This window comes from Triturus cristatus, chromosome 2_2, assembly GCF_964204655.1.
Source record: "Triturus cristatus chromosome 2_2, aTriCri1.1, whole genome shotgun sequence".
NCBI lineage: Eukaryota > Metazoa > Chordata > Amphibia > Caudata > Salamandridae > Triturus > Triturus cristatus.
Window position 1 is genome coordinate 1235725631 of NC_140582.1, and position 23743 is coordinate 1235749373.

Sequence of the window (23743 nt, forward strand, 5' to 3'; positions counted from 1 at the left end):
CAATGCATAACTCCAGTACTGACTACATCTGTCTCTCTTCAGAGTGCCGGTCATTAAAGCATGTATGGAGGGACTCTAGAGTCATTCCCCCAAGACATCCACCTGTTCCAGTGGTGAATCTCAACATTGTTCTCACCAGGCTAATGGGTCACCCTTCGAACCTTTGCACAAATGTGAACTGCAATTTCTCACTTGGAAGGTAGCTTTTCTCAGAGCTATTACATCAGGAGAGTCGGTGAGCTTCAGGCACTAACTATAGAAGAACCCTTTTTACAGATGCACCAACATAAAGTAGTTCTTCGGACCAATCCAAAATTCCTTCCTAAAGTCATTTCTGCCTTTCATATCAATCCATCTGTTGAGTTACCTGTGTTCTACCCTCAACCAGATTCTGTGGCAGAACGTGCTCTACACGCTTCAGATGTGAAGAGAGCATTACTTTATTACATAGAAAGGACAAAACCTTTCCGTAAGAGAAACCAGCTTTTTGTCGCATACGCTCCACCACATAAAAGCAATCCCATATCAAAATCAGGAATTGCAAGGTGGATAGTCAAATGCATTCAAACGTGCTATGCAAAAGTAAAACTAACATTAACAGTTCCCCCTAGATCACACTCTACTCGCAAATTGAGGGCTTCCATGGCATTCTTAGGAAATATGCCCATAGAAGACATGTGCAAAGCTGCAACATGGTCTACACCTCACACATTCACAAAACACTTTTGTGTAGATGTGTTAGCAAGACAGCAAGCTATAGAGGGCCAAGCAGTTGTATGCACACTATTTCAAACAGATACAGGTAAACCACCGCTTTGGGAGACTGCTCTGTAGCCTATGCACAGCATATGTTCTACAGCTCCTATGCCTAGAACGGAAAATGCTACTTACCCAGTATGCATCTGTTATTGGCATATAGAGCTGTAGAGTCATATGCGCCCACCCGGGTACTTATACCTGTTGCAGTAACATCTTACTTGGATACATGCATTCATGGACATCTCCTTGTACTACACTTGCTAACTCCATTATCGCCCTCTGCGGGGAAAACAATCTAACAATTGAGTCGATGCCCATGCGCACTATCACCGAAAGGAGGAGTCACCTACCTCGTGACTGGAAAGACTTCTTCGAAGAAAAACCAAGTGCAAACATCCGGACCCAACACTAGATGGCGATCTATGCACAGCATATGACTTTACAGCTCTATATGCCAAGAACAGATGCATACTGGGTAAGTAGCATTTTCCCTTCAACATTATGTGAGGAATGCCTATAACCTGTGCATTGAGGATTCCCTGCGCGCTCTCGCTAATTTGTGCACCACTTTTGCTTCTGTTTTTTAACCAGGCATTGTTTCTATATCCTAAAAGAGACCTTGATCTTTTCATCTGTTTCTCTGCGGTGAAAGTTGTTCTTTTGTTTTTGTCCTTCCAGAATCTGTGGCAGATTGCACCGGGTTGCCCTACACCACATTCGACCATTCCAAAGCACATTACTACCGATATGACGAGCACATCTCCCTATGTTTGGAGAAACAGAGGTCAGTGATGATAACTGGGTAATAATGCATTTTAACGCCTATTTATTTTCTCGACATTAACTGTTTGGGAATGATAGCACATGTGCTTCTCCAGCATGAGTTCCTTATCTGATTCGACCCTTGAATTAGCCCTCCATCTCCAGCTTGGACTATGAGGAACTTATAGAATTTAAGCTCTGAGAAATCCTAGATTGTATCGCACCAAGCAAGGCATTTCATGTCTTTTAATGTTCTCTCCGTGCAGGATTTCACACATTTAGGTGTTACTCAATTTTTATACTTTATAGCAGTCTAATTTCGTACAAATTCTTACAGCTTTGTGCAGCTGTAGGTTTACCCTTTTTATTTTAATGATTTTTCAGTAATAAGTTTGCAGAGGCTTACTCGAAATAATGTAGGTTCCTATTAGCTGTGTGTGGAGTGTGATGGGAAGATGTCTGACTGCTGTGGGATTCCTTGTGCTATTACTTTCCCTTGGTAGGTGATTGTTGCTAAATGAAACCCAGTTAAGTGTTTTCTAATTTATATGCAGGCCTCAACACTCTAATAGCGCGGGCCATTTTGAGCCAATTCTCTTCTTTGGCCACTAATGACTATCTCTGGACGTACTCTGTTCTGTTTCCCACCTTTTTGTGGAGTTTTTGGAGGCTCCTGCCTCTTTGACTTGGTTTTCTCTTCTTACTTTAATGTATGGAGCAGTTTCAGAATACGGTGTTAATTTCGAGGAGCCCAATGCCTCTCTAGCCCTCACAGTTCCCGAGATTGCTCTATTTCAATGGTACAGAGCAGTACACTTCATGTTCCATTTACCTCAACGTCAAGTAGGAGCCCCTGACCGGGTGACAGCGTTTACAATGCTGTCTCCACAACGCGGTTCCTTTACAACGCAGTTGTTATAACGACCGCGTTGTTACCGCGCATACCATTACATCGCAAGTCGTTTCAACGACATGCTGTAGGGGGTGCACTGGTGTTCCCTACCTCAACGATTGGCTGATCAAGAGTCCAATGTCGATCAGACACCAAAAAGACAATAAACCTATTACATCAATTGGGTTTCTCAATCAATGCGACAATCACATCTCCAACCATCCCAAACCCAACCTTATCTGGGAACATTACTCCATACCATCTTGGGCACTACTTACCCCAATCCCCAAAGGGTTCTCAATCTCCAGAACCAACTGGACCTTTTTCAGCCACATCTTCACCTACCAGTCTAAACAGTGATGCACACACTAGGAATGATGGCATCTTGCATAACATTAGTACCTCATGCTCGCCTACACATGAGCCCCCTCCATGAGTGCTTAGCATCCCAATGTTCACAAATGGGAGGGAATATAGAAGATCTGGTGTTGGTTTCACCCAAGGTCTATCAGGCTCTATTGTGGTGGAACAATACCCTCATACTAACAGGGAGAGCCTTAAAAGACACAATCCCGCAGACAACCCTCATACTAACCGGGAGAGCCTTAAAAGACCCAATCCCGCAGACAACCCTCATACTAACAGGGAGAGCCTTAAAAGACCCAATCCCGCAGACAACCCTCATACTAACAGGGAGAGCCTTAAAAGACACAATCCCGCAGACAACCCTCATACTAACCGGGAGAGCCTTAAAAGACACAATCCCGCATACGACCCTCATACTAACAGTGAGAGCCTTAAAAGACACAATCCCGCAGACGACCCTCATACTAACCGGGAGAGCCTTAAAAGACCCAATCCCGCAGACAACCCTCATACTAACAGGGAGAGCCTTAAAAGACCCAATCCCGCAGACAACCCTCATACTAACAGGGAGAGCCTTAAAAGACACAATCCCGCAGACAACCCTCATACTAACCGGGAGAGCCTTAAAAGACACAATCCCGCATACGACCCTCATACTAACAGTGAGAGCCTTAAAAGACACAATCCCGCAGACGACCCTCATACTAACAGGGAGAGCCTTAAAAGACACAATCCCGCAGACAACCCTCATACTAACAGGGAGTGCCTTAAAAGACACAATCCCGCAGACAACCCTCATACTAACAGGGAGAGCCTTAAAAGACCCAATCCCGCAGACAACCCTCATACTAACAGTGAGAGCCTTAAAAGACACAATCCCGCAGACGACCCTCATACTAACCGGGAGAGCCTTAAAAGACCCAATCCCGCAGACAACCCTCATACTAACAGGGAGAGCCTTAAAAGACCCAATCCCGCAGACAACCCTCATACTAACAGGGAGAGCCTTAAAAGACACAATCCCGCAGACAACCCTCATACTAACCGGGAGAGCCTTAAAAGACACAATCCCGCATACGACCCTCATACTAACAGTGAGAGCCTTAAAAGACACAATCCCGCAGACGACCCTCATACTAACCGGGAGAGCCTTAAAAGACCCAATCCCGCAGACAACCCTCATACTAACAGGGAGTGCCTTAAAAGACACAATCCCACAGACAACTCTCATACTAACAGGGAGAGCCTTAAAAGACACAATCCCGCAGACAACCGTCATACCCGATGCATCACTTCAGTGATGGGGAGCTCATATGAAGGACATTGTGGTTCAGGGACACTAGACAGCACAACATCAGGTTCTACACATCAACATGTTACAACTACTAGCCATTGCAATGGCTCTCAAAACATTCCTCAAGCTTCGTGGGGAAGACAGTCCTTCTACACACAGACGATGTGACTGCAATGTATTACATTCAGAAACGAGGGAACCCAGTCCATGGAATTATCCCAACTGGCACAAAAGATATGGAAGTGGGCGAACAGTCACAATCTCCACCTCCTACCAAGATACACACCAGGGGAGGAAAAATCAATTGCAGATTTCCTCAGTAGAACACACCAACAGGTTCAGGAGTGGGAAATACACAGTCCGTCACTACAATGATACTTCCATCGGTGGGGAACCTCCACAATAGACCTTTTCATGACAGTGGAAAAGGAAAATGCCAAAGCTTCGCATCCAGACATCCACACCCACAATCCATGGGCAGTGTTCTGTAGGTAAACTGGTCAGGGATATTTGTGTACGCTTTTCCTCTTCTTCCACTCATACCTTCCATGGTCTGGAAACTCAGCCTGACTTAAATACTCTAATTCTGATCGCACCCACCTGGACTCATCAGCCGAGGTACACAACAGCAGTAGAGCTCTCTATACAACCTCACGAGAAGCTACCCAATTATCAACAGCTCAATCTTGCAATCTGGCTCCTGAGATCATAGAATTTGGATACCTCAATCAACCTGACGAATGTATGTCCATTTTAAGAGGCAAGAAGACCTACCACAAGGGGTTGCTATGCAGCAAAATGAAAATGTTCTGTGCATTACTCTACAACACATTAATGCATCTTCGCTAAAAGAGAAACCACTAATATGTTACCTGTTACTCTTACAAAAGTCCCAGTTAGCATACAACTCAGTGCGCTTTTATTTAACGGCTATTGCAGTATATTTACAAAACTGGAAACACCAGTCACTTTTCCGCATTCTTGTAATCAAAGCCTTCATGGAAGGATTGAAGGTATTCCACCACGTACAACTCCAATACCAGCGTAGAATGTAACATGACTTATGAGGTCACCATTTGAACCACTACATAATTGCCAACTACAATTTTTAACATAGAAAGTGGATTTCCTCGTAGCGATAACATCCTTATGTAGCGTCAGCGAAATGCATGCACTCACAATCGAAGGACCTTACTTCCAGTGTTCTCAGACAAAGTACGCCTGTGCACCAACCCAAAGTTTTTATCCAGGGTCATATCTCCCTTTCATTTGAATCAAACTCTGAGTTACTGGCTTTCTTTCCAAAACCAAAAACTGTTGCAGAACGTGCTTTACATACACTAGACATTAAAAGGGCACTTATGTACTATGTAGAACTTACTAAACCCTTCAGAAGAATCAAACCACTTTGTTTCTTTTTCAAATCCAAGTAAAGGAAACGCTATATCCAAAGCACGTATTGCAAGATGGATTGTTAAATGCATCCAAATTTGTTAAGCAAAAAAGACACAATCTCATGCCTAACGCCACCACGTGGAGGGGTGCTGCTTTACATGTGTATTTGCAGCCAACACATACGACTGGATCATGATACTTACCCTTTATGCAGCAGGTATTCGATAATGACAAAATACCTAGAAACGCACCATATTCAACTTCATACATGTAAACGGGAAAACAAAACTTTCTAACAAGGAAATCGTTTGACATGCACAATGCCTCGAGAGGAAGAGACGCAGGACACCGATCATAAAACTGCCTTGAGGAAAAACAACTTGCAGGGTCCAGGTCCAACTCTAGATGGCAGGAGTGTGCATAGCAGGTGAATCGGAAGCAATACACTCTACGAATAGATGCTTGCGGGGTAAGTAACATGTTCCTTTTTTTGCAGTGCCCCTCACTTTTTGCTTGTTATTTGATGCAACCTTGACTGAAGTGTACTGTGTTCATACTAACCAGGTCCCCAGTACCAGGCTTCTTTCCCTAAAAAATGTAAAATTGTTACCCCAATATGAAGAGCCTTTAGCACCCTCTGTAAGTGCCTAGTAAATGGTACCACTGGTACCTAGGGCCTGAGGTTCTAAAGAGGGTCCCTAAGGGTAGCAGCACAAATTGTGCCACCCTAAGGGACCCCTCACTAAGTACATGCAAGACTGCCATTACAGTCTACGTGTCTTGGTACACACAAGTGAAAACACAACATAGTACATCCCTGTGTGCCATGTCCCTGGTACTGCATGTCATATCCGTAAGTCACCCCTACAACAGGCCTGACAGCCCTACGACAGGATGCTGAATATTACAGGTGATGGTATATGTCATGAGCCGTTATGTACCTGTGCTGGTCTGTCCTATTACTGCCAATACTAGTAACCAGGGAAGCCATTTTTAAACATTTGGTGGACACTAGTGAAAACACGTTCCCCAGCTACATGATGGCTTCACTAAATATAGGGATGTTTGGTATTGGTAAACCCACACTGATGCCAGTGTTCTATTTATCAATACATGCACCCAGAGGGTACCTTAGAGGTGCCCCCTGAAAACCTACCAGCTCTGGTGTGCTTGCTGACTGGATTCTACTAGCCTGCCACCCGAGACACTGTTCTGACCTCCTAGGGTGAGAGCCTTTGCTCTCAGGAGACCCATCGCAAAGGCCTGTCCGGGAAGAGGGTGTACCACCCCTCCCACAGGATGACCTGCTGATTAGCCTCCTTGGGCTGGCGAGCTTCAAAGTAGCTGCTGCATTTTGTGAATGTGAATCTGGCTCCCCTCACAGGAGAGGAAGCCACCCCACACTGTCCAGAGCCCCCTTGGCACCTGGACAGGTGGGAAAATTAGCTAGTCAGCTAGGCGTGCCACCTCCAGGCTGCTACCACCTTTAAGGTAGGGTACTGAGAGGTGAACACAATTTTTCAGAAGTAGCCATCTTTAAGATAGTATACCTAGGAATTCTGAAGAAGGGTTATGCCCACTTCCCACAGGAAGTGGTCAAACAGGGGGCATAGTGTCACCAATGGTTAATAGCCAATGGCTACTACTGTACACTCCCTTAATGCCCCTAAATTGAGTATTTATTTAAAGCCCCTGGCACCAGAGAGGCAGATCCTTACGACCTGAGAAGGTGCCCACCCTCCCGCCACATGCATCACAAGCACAAGGCCCGAGTCCACTTGCTGGTTCGGACTGACCGACTGAACTCCTGGCCAGAGCATGCAGCCTCTTTTTGCAGTTTACCAATCTCCATTGAAATACATTGGGCTCCCAATGCTATTTTGCACCGGGCCACCCTCGTGCCACTGGTAGTGTTCTGTTGGTGCTGCCTTGGACCTTGCCCACCACTCCCGGAGATTGGTCTTGTAAGTCGCTCTACTATACATTTTTACAGAACTTGTTTTTAATTCCATAGCTTAACATTGCAGAACTCCACTTTTTCAAGTGAAAAGAATGAAAATTTGAAAACTAACTTACCTGAACGATTTTTCTCTGATTCCTAAACATATATAAAGATACTTGCTATTTTTGTAAATTGGTGTGGATCTCCTTTTTGAGTCATGTTATTTATTAATAATTGTGTTTCTTTTTGCAAATGTCTCGCACTGTTAAGCCTATGGCTGCTTGATTACACTACCCCCTAATAGAGCACTTTGGGATTGCATAGCAAGCCCTGTCCGCCAGGAAGGAAACCCCTGGACTCTTTACATGGTATATCAGATTATTGACATAGCAGATAAAGATCCATCTTCCTACGATTTGCATGAGCTGCAGCGTGTAGGATGGCTTTCAGGAGTGACACCATGGCGTTTGGGGTGAAGTCTTTGCCTCCATCAGTGCTTTGAGGACTAGGGTTTGCACTGTAGTTCCAAAGTCTGTTCTGAGTAGGAGGGGTTTCAGCTTTTTCAGGTGGGAGAGCTTGTGCCTCGCTGTCTTGGTTTTCTTGGCAATCAGTTCCTTGAAAGAGGTTTTTGTCAAAGATAAAAGCACGAGATTTAGGTTTGGGTGTCAAGTGTGGTGGGGGAGTGAATGTTGAGGTTTATGACTACTAGTCTGGCTTTAATCAAAGTTTGCCTTGCGCTGTTGAAGAACAAGAGGAAATCTGTCTAAATGAGTTTGAGGCAGATTCTGAGTCGCTGAGTGTCAGCAGGGTTTCTATGTCGCGGTGGAGGGTTATTGTTATCATTATTAGGAACTTGTATTGCGCACAGCTACCCTGAAGGGTTTTCCGGCGCAAGGCAGACTCAGGTAGGGTGTCCAAGTGTTTTAGATTCAAACAGCCAGGTGTTCAGGCTTTTACAAAAGGTCAGTAAGGAGTTGCAGTTTCTTAGAGCTGCAGGAAAAGAATTTCACAGTTTTGGACAAAGATGCGCTAAAGAGCGGCCTTTCATGCGAGTTAAATGGAACCTTTGTACAATTAACAAAGCTTGATTCGAAGACCTCAAAGAATGAGAAACTGAGGCACATTTCGGTAGATGAAAGAGCATCCTAGCGGCAGTATTTTGAACAATCTGTAGATGATGGACTGCGGTCTTATCGGCTCTGAGGTGCCGCTCATTACCATAATCCACTCTGGATATGATTAATGCTTTAATCACAGTCCTTTCATTCGCTGAGGGAGTTGGCCAGAGTATCTTTTTCAGCCGTCTGAGGACTACAGAACAGGTGGCAGTAACTTAAGTCACCTGTTTCATGTAAAGTTTTTCAATGAGAAAGCCCACATTTTTCACCTTAGCAGATGGGACGGGCAGGGTCCATCAGTATTCCGGCCAGTGTCTGGGGCCCCCAAAGAAAGGCTTTCTTACCCAGGACCATTCAGCTTGAGTGAACTTGTTTATCCATGCGGAAATTCTACTCAAGCCCAGCTTCAGAAGCCACGGGTCATGGTGCCATGCCTATGTTAGAGGGAAGATGATCTGTATGTCATTGGCATAAGAAAACAGGGTAAACCTGCAGCTCTCGAAGTTTGCCAATGAGCTGACGTAGATGTTAAAAAGCAGGGGGCTCAGAACAGAACCTTGTGGGACTCCTGAAGTCCGAGATTGTGGCTTGGTTCTTGCATTAGCCGAAAAGACCTGAAACATAGTCTTTTAGAAAAGAAACAAACCATCCTAAAGCTGAGCCTTCATGGCCTAATTCCTCCAGTCTTTCCACTATGATGGCATGGGACACTGTATCGAATGCCGCTTTCAAATCCAGCAAAATGTGTGCGGCAGTGCCACCCTCATCATGTGCTGTCTTGGGTGTTTATTAACGCCCAATAATGCAGACTCGGTGCTATGGCCAGCCATGAAGCTAGACTGCGCGGGATGGAAACCAATTTGAGACTCAACAAATGCAGTGAACTGGGCATTATCATGCTTTTTCAAGACTTTGGAGAAGACCGGTAGTAGAGAGATAGGCTGGAAGTTCGATAGTTTAGTAGGATCCAGATTATCTTTTTTCAAAAGTAGGACCATGGCGTGCTTCCACCTCTGAGGCATGAACCCCGCCCTCAGCGAACAATTGAGGGGCTCCAATATCATAGTTAAAAAGGTCATGTCCAGTAACCTGAGCTTATCTGGTGATAGAGGTTCCAACAGAGATCCTGATTTAATAGATTGTAAGGCAGCTAGCAAGGATGCCAAATCCAAAAAAGGCCACTTGCTTAATTTGGCATTACACCCTGCCTTAGTTGGCTGATAAGTAGTGTCCACTAAGGGCCAGGTTAGAGTAAGTTGGCATCTGCCTGCAGAGAGTCTCTCGCCAACTGTGAGTCAATGTTTGCCACTTTTTGAATAAAGAAAAGAGCAAACTGATCACATTGGTTCTGGGAAAGACAGGGGTGGGAGAGAGAGTACTAGCATTCGATACTTATTTCATCACCTCAGTGTCTTCTGGCAGTTCTGGGCATTAGTAATTTTTTCTGTGTATCATATGGCACGAGTGGACTTGAAGAGGGTATGGTATTCATTTTTTTTTTTTTTTTTTTTTTTTGTCTTGTCATAATTCTTTATAAAATTTTCACGACATGTACACAAAAGAAGTGCATGCATGGTAATACGTTTTGTCTGTCATTGATGTAACATAGCCACTATACATCAGTGAGGAGGAGCCACAGATGTTTGGCAACTGGATTGTATGAACAGAAAACATTGCTAGCCTAAGAGTGGGGGGTGGGAGAGGAATGACGGGGGAGGGGCATTGGTATGCCTGGGCTGTGGATATAAAATGCTCTTGTATGTTCTGCGCCGCGCTGTGCGGCTCCTACATCTGTGTGGTTGGTCTCTGCGAGCAGATTAGCGCGTGTTGGAATCATTGAGAGCTTTGTAGCTCCCTGGGGGTCAGGGTGCCACATCGGGCGTATTACCCGCGGGGGCACCCTCAGGGTCGCCATTCTCCCTACAGGATCTGGGAAGAGAGGCGGAAGCATCCCGGGGTAAATGGGAATATTAGAGGGCTTGTCTGAGTATGGTGCCATGCATGCGGTGTTAATGCTGCTATGAACAGATCCAGGTTTTGGCGACTCTTAAAAGGCTAGGTACATTGGTACTGGGCTGGGTTGAGCTTCATCAGCAGAAGAGGGGGCCACCGGGGATGGGGAAAGGAGGAGTGTTCCCCCATGTCTCCGCCACTTCCTCCCTGTCGTCCCTTGCTTCTCGCGTCCACTGTGATGAGTACAGGAGGGGTGTGTGAAGGGAGGGGGTAGGTATTGCTGGTGCTATGCTAGTCTCTCTAACCTCAACAGTCCCCATCAGTTTTTGGAGATAGATGTGATGTCCTGTCAGGGTGCCGAGGGGGGGAGGGGGCAAGAGAGAAAGTGAAGGGAGGCAAAAATAATACATGGCTGGGAGAAATGATAATGAGAAATATCAGATCTCCCGGTGACGCAGGCTATAGTACAAGGATGAGGTTAGTGCGTGGGGGGGGGGGGGGGAGGTGGTTTGCAGGAGTGGTAGCCGTGAGGAGTGAGGAGTGTGGGAGGGGAGATAGGGGTTTGCAACTATGTAAAGGTACTGTAGGAGGGATCATGAGGGGGAGGGTTAGGGAAGCTGCAGCGGAATAAATAACTGAGGTGCGATGTCGTAGGTGATATCGATGGATGGCGACTATAGAGTAGGCACTGGTCCTGAGGCGTAGAGAAGCTCCGATCCCCCTGCATGGTGTTGAGGGTCTCCAGCGTTCACCTCAATGTATACGAAGGGTGCCCATGTCTGCAGGAACAGGTCTGATTGGTCCTGCAGATTGTAGATGACTCGTTCGTGGGAGGCCTTTTGGATCATGGCTACCAGCCACAACTCCTGTGCCGGTGCCCTCCACTGATGTAGTATAAAGAGTTTGGCCGTTGCCATTGCCGCGTGAAAGAGGCGGCGTTGGGGTTTCAATAGTTCTGGCGATTGCCGCCAATCATGCAAAAAGATTGCGGGGGAGGGGGGTTGTAGGAAGGTGGATATCTGACTATGGTTACCCCCAACTTTTTGCCTAGTGTCTAGCTGGTTTTTCGACTTAGTTGGCCTGAGATCCTGCCATTCAGGGTCTCAGGCTGTCTGCTCTCTCTTTAAAATGGACTCCATGTACCCTAGGTACATAACCAATTGGTAAGGATCACCTTATTGGACCCTGTACAGTGTACCCTAGGTACCCAGGGCATAGGTGTACCCTGGGCCTACCAGGGGCTGCAGCATGTATTATGCCACCCCTGGCCTGGCCTTCCATTTTGACACAACTGGCTGATCACTCAGCTGGGGCAAGGTCGTGTAAGCACCCCTTGCTTAGGTGTAGTATTCCTATACCTAACTTACATATAGACACATGTGTACCTATCAGTCACTCCTATGGCAGGCCTTGACAATCCTGGAGGCAGAGTGCTTGGTAACATGTGAGATGGTGCTCTAGCATGAGCTGAGCCTGTCTGCAGCTTTCGGAACCTTGTCCTTATAGCTGTTCTATGATATAGCCTACCATATACTCTTAAAGTGCCTTATAATCTTAGACGGTTATGGTAACTATGGTTTGGCTTTATCGAAACATGTCGTGTAAGGTGTCTAACACTGTGGAATAATACCCCCATGCCATTTCTGGACATGAGAATATTATTCCCCCCTTCTAGAGGGAAAGACATGTTAAAATCATACTTCAACTGTTAGCCTCTGACCAAAGCCTCAGCATCACAAAATGGATGCTGCTGCCACGACACCAGTCTGACCTCCTGCAGCTGGGAGTGATCCCAGCCAGGGAGGCCTGGACAATAGGTTTCCTGCTTGGGGAGGTGCTAGCACCTCCCCAGACAGCCTTTAGTGTATTGGGGCAGGGTGGGCTGAAAGGAATGAGACATGCCTGGGGCACACAAGGTGTTCCTTGCATAGTCCAGTTCAAACCGGCGCTGGGGCACTCCAGCCCCAGCTCTGGCGCGAAACTGGACAAAGGGAAGTGGGTGTAACCACCCCCTCCCAGGTCCCACCCATAAGGCGTGACCTAGCAGGTATCCCAGCCCCCCAGATTAGTATAAGAGTGGGAGTTGGGCCTCAAGAGATTAGATTATCCTGAACCTGCAAAACTGAACAGAAACTCTGGACCTTCGACATTCGACGAAAGAAGAAGACTGAAGAATCTCCCTTGTAGCCAAGGAGTGGCTACCCTGTGCAAACAGGCACCATCAAGAGACTACCCTTTGCTTTGCCCACGTTCTACGAGGAACCGACTGCAGAGCCTGACCAGAGCCTTGACTTCCAGACTTCTCCGACCCTGATCCACATCTACAGCAGAGCTGAGATCCGTGGAGGCGACGAGCGACGTGGGACCGGCTACCTGGAAAAAGTGTCTAGTAACTTAAAGCGCAGCTTCTGAGGTACCCTCGAAGTTGTGCACCGGGGATTGAGAAGCCCCAACCCCAAGCACCATCTGCACCGAAGATCAGCCCCCCACACTCCACGAGTCCCGCGTGGGGCCCTTCAGCATTTTCCTGCTTGCCGCGTCTGTCCGGTTGCTTGCCCGCTGGCTAGTGGCCTTTGTGACGACGCACCCTGAAATCTTCTGCGCTGGTTTGGCTCCTCCAGACTGGCTCCCGCTTCTCTGCAAAGAAGAAGCACCCCAGACCTTCCTGGTCTGCACCAGAAGCAAGTCCTTCGTTCTTCGTGGGTTCCGCTTGCCAAGGCTTGGTGAGTCCTAGTCCAACTTCGCCGCCGCCGACAGCAAGAGCCTTCGTGGGACAGCTCGCCTCCTGGTCCTGGTCGTCCTCGACGCTTCCTGGTCCTCCTGGCTGCAGCGACAAGCTTCACCTTCACCTGCAATCTTCACGACATCGCCTGGTTCCTTCCTGGTTCCACGTGGTCACTGGCTAGTGACCTTGACTCTGTCCCTTCTGCTTGCAGGTTTCTTCTCTTCTTGATCCCAGCCTTGGGATCCACCGGACACTCTTCACTGACTGCCTGTCAGCATCTTTCTTCAGGCATCCATAGGAGTCGACGACGAAAACGACGCATCTTCACCCCTATGCACCCGCAGCCTGTGGGCTAGGTAACTTGGGTACTCCGGTGCTCATCAGGATAGTGACTATCCTAGTGTCTAGTTTTCAAGTCTCAACTTCCTAGCTACTCCGGAAGTGTCCTAAATCTACCGTTTTCTAAACTGTACTATTGCTATTGACTTTTACGCATTACGCGTGAGTGTTTCCACTCTGCACACGAATCCCGTGGGCCTCCCACTTCCTAACTAACGCTAGTGTAGTGTAGCCCCAGCGATTCCCTAGGCCTAGGCCTATTCTATTTCCGTGACAGTGGTTCTTATACCACTTACTTAGTATATGGTTTGCGTGGCCCCTAGGGCCTAACTGTATTACTTACCTGTGTGACTTAATGTATGCTTAAATAAGACTGTGTTGTACTTACCTCTAATCTCATAAAGAGTGCTGAGGGTTTGACTAGAATAAATACACTTTATTTTATATATATATCTGTTGTGGTGTCCTTTCATTTGGTATTCAAGGGATTATATATGGTATCACAGCTGGCTTCACATGCCATTCAGAGTTTAGCCTAAGACTGCTCTTGTCCATGCTACCACTAGGATAGCTGGTCTATAAGGTTGACTTTACAACCAATCACCATAAGGGTATTTGGACTGATATAAGGTGTACACTAGAACTAGTGACATCATACATCAGGCCAACTTCTCACAGGGGTGTAAGTGAAAAGTTGTTGAGACGCTTAGGGCCCTGAAGGACTGCACTGTGAGGGGCATTCTCATATGACATGTGTTGTGTCAACGGGTTTTTGTGCACTTCCAGCAGTCGGCATGCAGGAGTAGGCCTGATCTGTGCAGTTTTGTGGATGTCCAGTACCAATCTTGTAGGACTTTGAAGAGACAAAATTTTAGTCGTGCCTCTCTGGTGCCCCTGTCTAGGACTTCTAGAATGTCTGCCCATTCGTCTTCCTCATATGAGACTGTTAAATGCGATTGCCACCTGACACAGAGTCAGCGACCGGGGTTGCGAGAAGAGATGGGACGAGAACACCCCTTAGTGTTTCCCCCATGTAGAGAGGTATAGTACCAACGGCGACGTGGGCAGGGACCACGGATAGGGTCCCAGGCACTGCCTCAGGCAGTGCTGCAGTTGTGTATATTTCCAGTGCTGCATCGCGGGAAGGCCAAACTCCTCTCCTAGTTATGTTATGTTATGTTAAGTGCACTTATTACGTGCGCAGATACTCCAAGGAGTGTCCTGGCGCGGCTCAAGAGAAGGCAAACAATAACCAAGCCTTAAGAAAAAAGATGCGTTTTTAGCAGTTTTTTAAAGACACCAATGTCTTCAACAGTGCGGAGTGAAAGGGGGAGCGCATTCCAAGCGCGGCACGCAAACACGACCAGAGAAGCGCCGCCTAACCGATGGCGCTGGAAGCCAGGAATCTTCATCAGCCTAAGGGATGAGGACCGCAAGGATCTCCCCGGCACATAAAACGAAAAGCGTTTCTGCAAGTAGCCGGGGCCTTGCCCATGCAGAGCGCGATGGGCTATGGTAAGAGATTTGCACTAGCGTTTTCAGGAAACCATTGCTGAGAAGCTAATCGAGTGAATCTATGCCCGCCGCCTGCTATGTGGACCACAACAGTTCCCTTCCGCATATGCGTATAGCGGCATTCTCCCACAGGAGAGCTTTCTCATGTACCCAAGGGTGGGAGCCCATTAGCCGGAGTGCTTGGTGCCAGGCCTTGCACATGGCGGATAGTATCAGGTGGGTGGTGTGCCGTGCCTGGGGCCTCGTCACATATAGGGTGGATAGCCCTGTCTCAGCCGAAAGCAGATGTTGCTCTAGGGGCACCCATTGTGGCGTGTCCGGGGTCTCTGGCAGTAGGTATGCAAGCTGGGAGAGGTGCAGGGCCAGGGCGTAGTGTTTTACCGAGGGTAGGCCCAGTCCCCCTCTGGTGCGGCGAGCTTGCAGCTTGGACAAAGCTATGCGGGCTTTTCAGGAGCCCCTTACGAACGATCTGATCCCAGAGTCTATCTGTCGCAGGGTGGTGAGGAATATCTGCATGAGGATCATCCCAAGTGTGTATTTGGAGCGCAGGACCATTACCGTGCGGACAGCCTGCAATCTGCCCCACATGGAGCGCCCAAGCACCTTCCAGTTCTGTCGTGCTGCATCGGAATTGTCAGTGGATTTAGGTTGTCTGGGATCATTCCTGCCAGGCCTTTGTTCTATAAGATACCAAGATATTTAAGTTGCGAGTGTTGCCAGTGGAACGGGAAGCCATGGATAGCTGCCTTCGTGGTCCAGTCTGAAATGGGAAGTGCTTCGCTCTTATCCCAGTTGATTTTATACCCAGAGAAGGAGGAAAAGTCAATGATTTGGAGCAGAGATGGTTGTGATCGGCGCAGGTCCATAAGGGTTAGCAAAATGTTGTCCGCGTAGAGGTACAGGTTGCATTCGCCCACCGGGAGGCGTATGCCTATGATGTTGGCCGAATTGCACATTGTGGCGGCCAGGGGCTCCATGGCCAGGATGATGGGGAGTGGGGACAGGGGGCATCCTTGGCGGGTTCCTCTGCGGTTTGGAAAGGGATCGGATAGGAATCCCCTCCAGTTCACCTGTGCGGTAGGGTTGCCATATAGCAGGCGCACCTAGGCGATGAATTTGTCGCCGAGGCCAAAGTGTTCTAACATTTGAAATAGGTAACCCCATTCAATGCGATCGAACGCCTTCTCCGCGTCGAATGAGAGAGCAAGCGCATCCGAGGGGAGGTCTTGGCTGTCCAGAGTGTGTGTGTGTGAGTGCGCAGATGGTTTCTAGGAGGAACGGCCCAGCATGAAGCCCACCTGTGAGGTGTGCACCAGTGAGGGGAGAACTTTTCGAGGGCGGGACGCCAGGAGGCTGGCCAGGATTTTAATGCCTCAATTTAACAGTGAAAGGGTCCGGTAGCTGCAGCATAGCAGGGGGTCCTTCCCGGGTTTAGGCAAGACCACTATCACAGCGCTGTTGGAAAGGAGACCCAGGGAAGACGTCTGTTCTGCTTCACAGAATGCTGCCTGTAGTGTACGAACTACCTGCTCAGCGGCAGAATTCTGCTGGGAAGCCATCTTCTCCAGGGCCTTGTGGTGGGGTATTTTCGCTATTGCTGGTGCCATCTCTTCCTTGCTAAACTCCCTGTCCAGCAGCTCTCTGCCCTTATCAGAGAGGAGGGGGAGTTTTGCCTCCTGTAGAAAGGTGGTCAATTTGTCTGCCCCAGCAGGTTGCCCTGGGGTAGAGAGGACCATGTAAAATGAAGCAAATTCATTGATGTCCTGGGGGCGGGTGAGGGTCTGACCCGACACCGACGGTATGGCCATAGCCGTTTCGCGCTGGCGTAGCTGTGCTGCAAGCAACATTCCCGCCGTGTCCCCTTGCTCATAGTGTCTCCCCTTCATCCTCTGCAGGGCGTACCCCGCTTTGGAGGTGAAGAGGCTATTTAAGGCCTTCCATCCTTCTCTAGAGATTTGTGTTGTTGTGGGGAGGGATGTGTGGAGTATAAGCGGGTATATGTCCTAATGTTGGTTTCCAGCATCTTTTGCTGGGCTATATTTTGTCTGTTGGCTTGTGCTGCGTCTCGCATGAGTTGGCCACGTATGGTGGCATTTGCTGCGGCGCATAGGGTCCTGCGAGATTCCGCGGTTGACAAGGAGATAGTCTTTGAGATGTGTCTGTAATTGGGATTTGCCGGTGGGGGTCCGATGGCGCTGGATGTTCATCCGCGATGGCTTGCAGCCCGGACTGGCCAGCCCCAGTTCCAGGGAGACGAGAACCGGAGAGTAATCCGAGAGGGCCGCCTCCTGGAGTTGGACAACTCTGTGGGAAATGAGGAAGTAGTCCAGCTGAGAAAGCGTGCTGTGCTTCGGTGAGGTAAATGTATAGTTGTGTCTGTGGGGTGACTCAGACGCCAGTGGTCCATCAGGCCATTATCTAGCATCACATCCTCCATCAGAGCTCCGTCCTCTGCAATGTTCTTATCCGTGTTCCCGTACTATCCAGAACCATGTCCCTCTAGGTTTCAACCCCCCCCCCCCCCCGGTGTTTTATTAGCTTAATATTACAAGCAGAGTTCAGTTTGCATTTTGCACGCACTTGAATGCCTAGTGCCTTGTGGATGCAAAACAAGTATATTTAAGAATCTGAATTTATCCACATAAAGACAAAAGTCTTAGCTTTGCAAATGCATATCGTCCATCAGGATGCGTCCAAGTTTTAGTCGCCATCACCGGAAGAGATTTCTGAAGGAGAATTGCCACCTGGCATTTTCGTGTGGGCTGTACGTCCCCGGTGCCTCCACTCTGTAGACTGATGTGGATCACTTTCCCCACCTAGTCCCTGCGACTGCAGGTAAGTGAGTATTTTTTTCCGTTTTATGTAGTGTGTGAGGCCAAGGACATTCCAAGTTATAGCGCGCAAGGGGTGCGAGGGGCTCATGGTGCAGGGTCGCGACAAGTAGGGGGGTTCCGGGGATGTGTATCAAAGGTTCTCGAGGGGAAAAAAGTGTGGTAAAGTGGTCCTGAGGGAGACCCCAATCTTATGGGGCCAGCAGTGGCCGATATGTCAGGGTGGGTGGGGAGAGTGGAGGGAGGAAGGTGAGGTGTCCGGATGAGAGACCTGTGAGGGTCTGTGAAAGGGGGGGGGGGAGGAAAAAATATAAAAGACCTGTACAAAAAGAGGGGGTGAAGGGGCATAAAGGTTATGGAAAGAGAAGAAACGCAGATTCTGAGAGGGGGTTTTACAGAGGGGAGAAGTTACCGGTATTGGGTAACCCCCTGGCACCCCCTTGTGAATATGGCAGCACGTAGGTTACTCCCCATGGGAACAATATCGGTGCCAAATTCAAAACCAGCAGCACGGCCGGTATGAAGGAGGGGGCGTAGGGTGCGGGTGCATGGCCGGGTACAAGCAGGTGTTATTGCTAATCATGGTTACCAGCAAAGCACAACACAGGTAACATAGTTAGAACAAAAGGAATATCGCCGATAAGTGGTGCATGCAGCATGTATAACTTGCACAACGTTCTATTAGCCAATACAGTATAAACTATACTCCGCTGTCCGACGTCTGGCTGCCTGATCGTGCAGGTACATGTTCAGATATATGAGGAGGCCAATCAGCCTGGACTGTCTTCTCCGGGCCCTCTCCACCCTCGTCAGCCTCCTTTGTGGGCTTCAGCGGGGAACAGTATTTGTCTCTCTTGTGTATGCAGGCAGCCACAGTTTGGAGGGCGGAGGCCTTGTCATTGTGAGTGCGGGCTATCATCTCCTGGTCTCTGCCTTGGTTCCATGCTCTGCTGGTGTTCTGTCTCCTGCCGTCTGATGATTGAGAGGGGGTGGGTGAGTGAGATTGTTCAGGGTCCCCGTGTTGAGTCGCTATAGCCTGTATAAAAATCCTTGGAGTTGACATCCCTCCGTATTTGATGTTTAACTGACGTAGTCTGGGCTTTACGGGGAGGAAGGCCTTGTGGCGTTCATTAGTCTCTTTAGAAAAATCTGCGGCCATTCGGATGCTGTGACCATCATGGATGAACGACCCTTGGGCACGCGCTGTGGCCAGTATTTGCAGCGTCTGTTCATGGCGTAGAAAGCAGGCAATGATCAGGCGCGTGTTGGAGTCCTTGCGCGAGGGACCTATACGATGAACACGCTCTATCCCCAGTGGAGGGTCAAAGGTGGCCCCAATAGGTTTCGGAGAGTTCCTTTCAGGAATATACCGGCATTTGGGCCCCTCAATTGACTCAGGAAAGCCAAAATAGCGGACTTAGTCCCTTCGGCTGCGGTCATCCAAATTGACTAACTACGTAGGAAGAGGAGCTCCTAGTCCCTATCTTGTAGGGTGTCGAGACGTCTCTCCACTGCTGTCAGTCTCTGGTGCAAGCCCTCAGCCCGTGCATGGAACCCAGCTCTGTCCGCTCGGATCGATTTAGCTTTGTCCGCTAGCTTGGATATGTTGAAATCCATTCCTTCCAGCCGTCGGCTGACTGAGATTTCCTGAAGGATGCTGTCCATAGTCACGCCTGGCTCAGGGGCTGTTGGAGGTGTATAGGGACTGCTCACTAGGGGAGGGGGGTGTGTCATCTTTGTGGCCATAGTACGTGGTTGCTTGAGCGCCTCTGTAAATAGGAGCTTTCTGGAGGGCTTACTTCCGTGCTTCGTCATGGACATTTGCGGCGTGTTTCAACAAGGGGCCCAATGCTGCTGTGTAAGGTCACTCAGTGGCAGGCCAGAGGGGGCCAACAGGTGGGACAGCCAGGGCGGTTGTTCCTCAATGGTCCATGTATGTGGGTTGAAAGTTGGTGCCTTCCTCGCCACTCATGTTAGAGGGTATTTCTTAGGGCACCCCGGATGAGTCTGGCGGGGGGGTGGGGTTCTGCGGTCTGATGTTACTGGCCAAGCTGAAGGTGGGGGTGTGTATCCCAGAGGGCGGCAGTTGAGGGGCTTCTTCGTCTGCCTCTCAGCCCGTTGTGTTGACTGTGGTGGGTTATCACTGAAGGAGAGGAGCGGGCGGCGGACAGCAAACCTCAGAAACCCAGCGCCACGCAAGGATCCGGCTCAGCGCTGTGGGGGTAAGGAGGAGTCCAAGGACAAGATGAGGCCGGTCATCCAGCGTGCAGTGGAGGGGGGGCCCTGTAGTACAAGGGGAAAGGATGAGAAGGGTAGCAGTTCCCCTTGCACCCCTATGTCCGACTTCACCTACTGCCGTGCTTCTTGGGCCTTAGCAGGAGTCGGCAGGCAGTAGAGGGCCCCCGGGTTTTGGCGCGCTCCCTCTCTTCAGCATGCCCCATCGTCGTAGAGGGGAATGGAGGTGTTTTGGGGCTTTTTGCCATCCGGAGGGATGGGAGCATTCTCCCTGTGCCCTTGCTGTGGCGTTTTTAGTAGCACATGAGTGGTGCGGGTCCTCCGGTGAAGAGGGAGGCCCAAAGAAGGCAATACACTTCCCCGTGGCAGTGGGGGTCCGGATGCGGCGGTGTATTCAGGGGTGTCCCACGGTAGGCCCCCGAGGGGAGGAGGGCACTCCCTCCTGTGCTTGCCGGTCTGCCGTGAGCATGTGGCAGGCACCCAGCAGGGTGCGAAGATCAGGCTGGGCCCAGCGAAGCCGCATTCTGGCAATGAAGGGCTGGGCAGCAAAGCAAGGCCGGGGCTTCAGTAACTCCTCAAGCCCCAGCATCCTTCCCTCGCCCGATTCTTACCGCGCGGCGCCTGCCAGCTGCAGTTTGTGGTCTGTGGCTATCCGAGGTGTCTGCCTCAGCCACTGCCCCCACTCGGAGACTCCCTCGAAGCAGAGCTCTCCGTTCAGGCGGCCATCCTCGTGCGTGGCCAGACCACGCCCCTCATGATATCCTTTTGATGACTCCCTATATTTGCTAATGGCCTCTTCAGTGTACAACTTCCTCCAGCGTCTTTCTAACGCCTTGCAGTGTTTTCCTTTCTAGTGTCAGTGTGTCAGTGTTCAAGGGGGCTTGAGGGTGAATTGTGCCCGCACGATTGGTAGTAGTTGGCAGGGTAACATCAATAGCCTCCGAGAGCCAATGATGTATCCTAGCCTGATTCAGATCAATCTGTTGTAAAATAGGCTTGCTACTGAGCAACTGCTTATTCAGCGCTGAGATGTTGAGTTTGGATCAATTCCTAAACTCCAATTTCGAGTTGGACCATGCTGTGTGAAGATGAAAAGGAACGCTAACCTTAAAAGGTACAGCAAAATGGTCAGACCAGCGAAGCAGAAAAGGAGGGTCTATCATCAGATCCTTTACTATTAGAATAGATGGGGTCAAAAGATGCCCAGCAACATGAGTGGTCATTGAATTGAAAAGTGCCAAATTAAGTACGCCCAAGTCCTCAATAAAAGGATTGTGAGAAAATAGATCCTTGGGGGCACACAGTAGAAGATGGAGATTTTCTGAAATCTTGACAGTCACACCTGGGGTAATAGAGGATTGTTGGTGAGGTAGGAGAGACATTGCAGCAGAATGTTTTTGGGTGAAACTCACGCATGTTCCTGGAAGGTTGATCAGTGCTCTGCAGCCTACTTCGTTGAGGTCCATTGAGTGGAATTACAAGGCAGGGTAATTTTTTTGTTTTTGTGTTGGAGAATGTTGACTACTTTTGTGGCGTCTGTCTTTGTGGAGGGCTGTTCATGGTGATTTGTCTTTGTAGGATGGCAACAGCTTTCTTAATTTTCTGTTCGGTGAAGCAGAAATTAGTAATCGGATGGTATCTGGTGAGGTAGCTTTGGTCCAGGGTGTTTTATTCAGAAGCACAGAGGTTGGAAAGTTATGTTTTAATTGTTTTATTTAGCTCATCTGTAAAGTGTAGTATTAGTCTGCCTAATGTAATAGCCAATATGTACAACAAAAGAATGTGAGAAACATCTGCTTGATATTCTGGCAGTGAACAGAAACTGCTGGTAGATATATTCATAGTATTCGACAAATAGTCATTCAGCAATTTACAGTAGCAGCTAATGAGTTCAGAGAGTATCTATTTCCAATTTAAGATGTATAGTTTAAAAATGTGAGTTTTTAGTGTCCTCTTGAGAGGGGATAGTTCCAGAGATTGGCTGCTGTTGAGATGAAGGATTGTTTCCATGATAGTTTGGGAGGCCCCGAATTTGGAAGCCTATAAAAGTGATGGGGGTTTTACTTCTCTGCATTCATTGGCCAACAGCAAGAGCGAGTGGTAGTAGATACTGCGGATTGTTTGCACATTGCGATTGTCCGCTGTGTATGTGTGACGCCAAACAATATAATACTTGATGCTAGTGGTAGCCAGTGATTCTCTCGTAAGATAGGGGAGATATGGTTGAACTTTTTATGGTTTGTAATTAGTTTGGTTTTGAAATAAGAGACTGCCTTAATGGGTACTAGTGGGAAGTGTGGTGTTCGAGCCAGAATATGGTCTCCTAAGTGTAGACAGGAGATGGTCATGGCTGTTTTTAGCTAGTTTGGGGGTCAGCAGTATTTATGTTATTTGGTAAATGTTAGTAGCCATTTGCTGACTGAACCAGTTTGTGGGGTATTTTGTGATTAGTGGGAAGGGGAGAAGCCTTTATTTTGAAATGTTTGCTCAACTGTGTTTTTTGTGTTTGGGGGCTACAAGACTATATGATTTTTTTGTGTGGGTTCATCATCAAAAGCTTGTTAGACACCCGATTTTCAGTAGTTTTTGGAGGCAGGTTTGAAGGGGAGGATGTTGGGAATCAATTATATTTTTAGGTTAAGCTATATATCATATTATTTATGTATTTTGGCTCCTGAGTCAGTCACTTGTGTTAATAAGGGTTCCAGATGCAAGTGCCGCTGGTGGTGTATATTTGGTGTAACTTTTTGCCACCGACACCCCCCCCCCCCCCCTGCTGTGCTTAACTTTACCCCCAAAGCTTGGCCTCTGCAACCAATTTACTTACCTGCAAGCAGTGTGACTTCGAGCACCCCCACACTCCATTGAAATGCATTGGGCCGAACTCCGATTTTGGCCTCTGCACCCGGCTGCCCCTGTGCTGCTGGTGGTGCAGTTTTGGTACTTACCTGACCCTTGCCCCTTGCTGACCTTTGGTCCCGAAGACTGTAATTGTAAGTGTGATACTTACCTGTTTAACCGCTATATTGTTTTCTGTATAGGATAACATTGAACTGTTCAGAAATTGTTCCAAATGTCGGCTTTTGAAAGTGAAAAGCATTTTTATTTAAAAATGTATTTGCCTAATTGATAAGATTTTGGTCTTAAAATAAAGTACAAACAAAGTATATTTTCTAAAATTGATGTAGATCTTGTTTTTGAGTCGATTGTCCATTATTGGTCAATATTGTGCAATAATGTCTTACACTTGTCTGTGTTAGGCCTATGACTGTTCACCCACACTACCACTAATAGAGCACTTTGGGTTTTACATTGAGCCATGTACATGTTTGGGGAACCCATGCACACTGTGCATGGTATACCCACCTAGTGGCATACCATATACAGAGCCAGCCACCTACACCCACCTTGTAGAAGTATTGATGCCTGCCTGCGTCTGTCCTGCATAGTGTCCACCTTGTAGAAGTATTGATACTTGGCTGCTAAGGTCCTGGGTGGTGCCCACCTTTTAGAAGTATTAATGCCTGCCTGCTACAGCCCTGCATGGTGCCCACCTTGTAGAAGTATTGTTACTTGGCTGCTATGGTCCTGGGTGGTGCCTGCCTTGTAGAATTATT

The 23743-nt window shown here is 48.4% G+C and overlaps 1 protein-coding gene across 2 annotated transcripts in view; it reads left to right on the plus strand.

Moving 5' to 3' along the window:
* Positions 1 to 23743, plus strand: part of PCGF1 (polycomb group ring finger 1) — a 250912-nt gene that overhangs the window by 111010 nt on the left and 116159 nt on the right. For both annotated transcript variants that reach the window (XM_085642901.1, XM_085642902.1), the window contains exon 5: positions 1438 to 1543. In XM_085642901.1, the coding sequence (XP_085499027.1) occupies positions 1438 to 1543 (106 nt within the window). The remainder of the gene's footprint in view (positions 1 to 1437; positions 1544 to 23743) is intronic.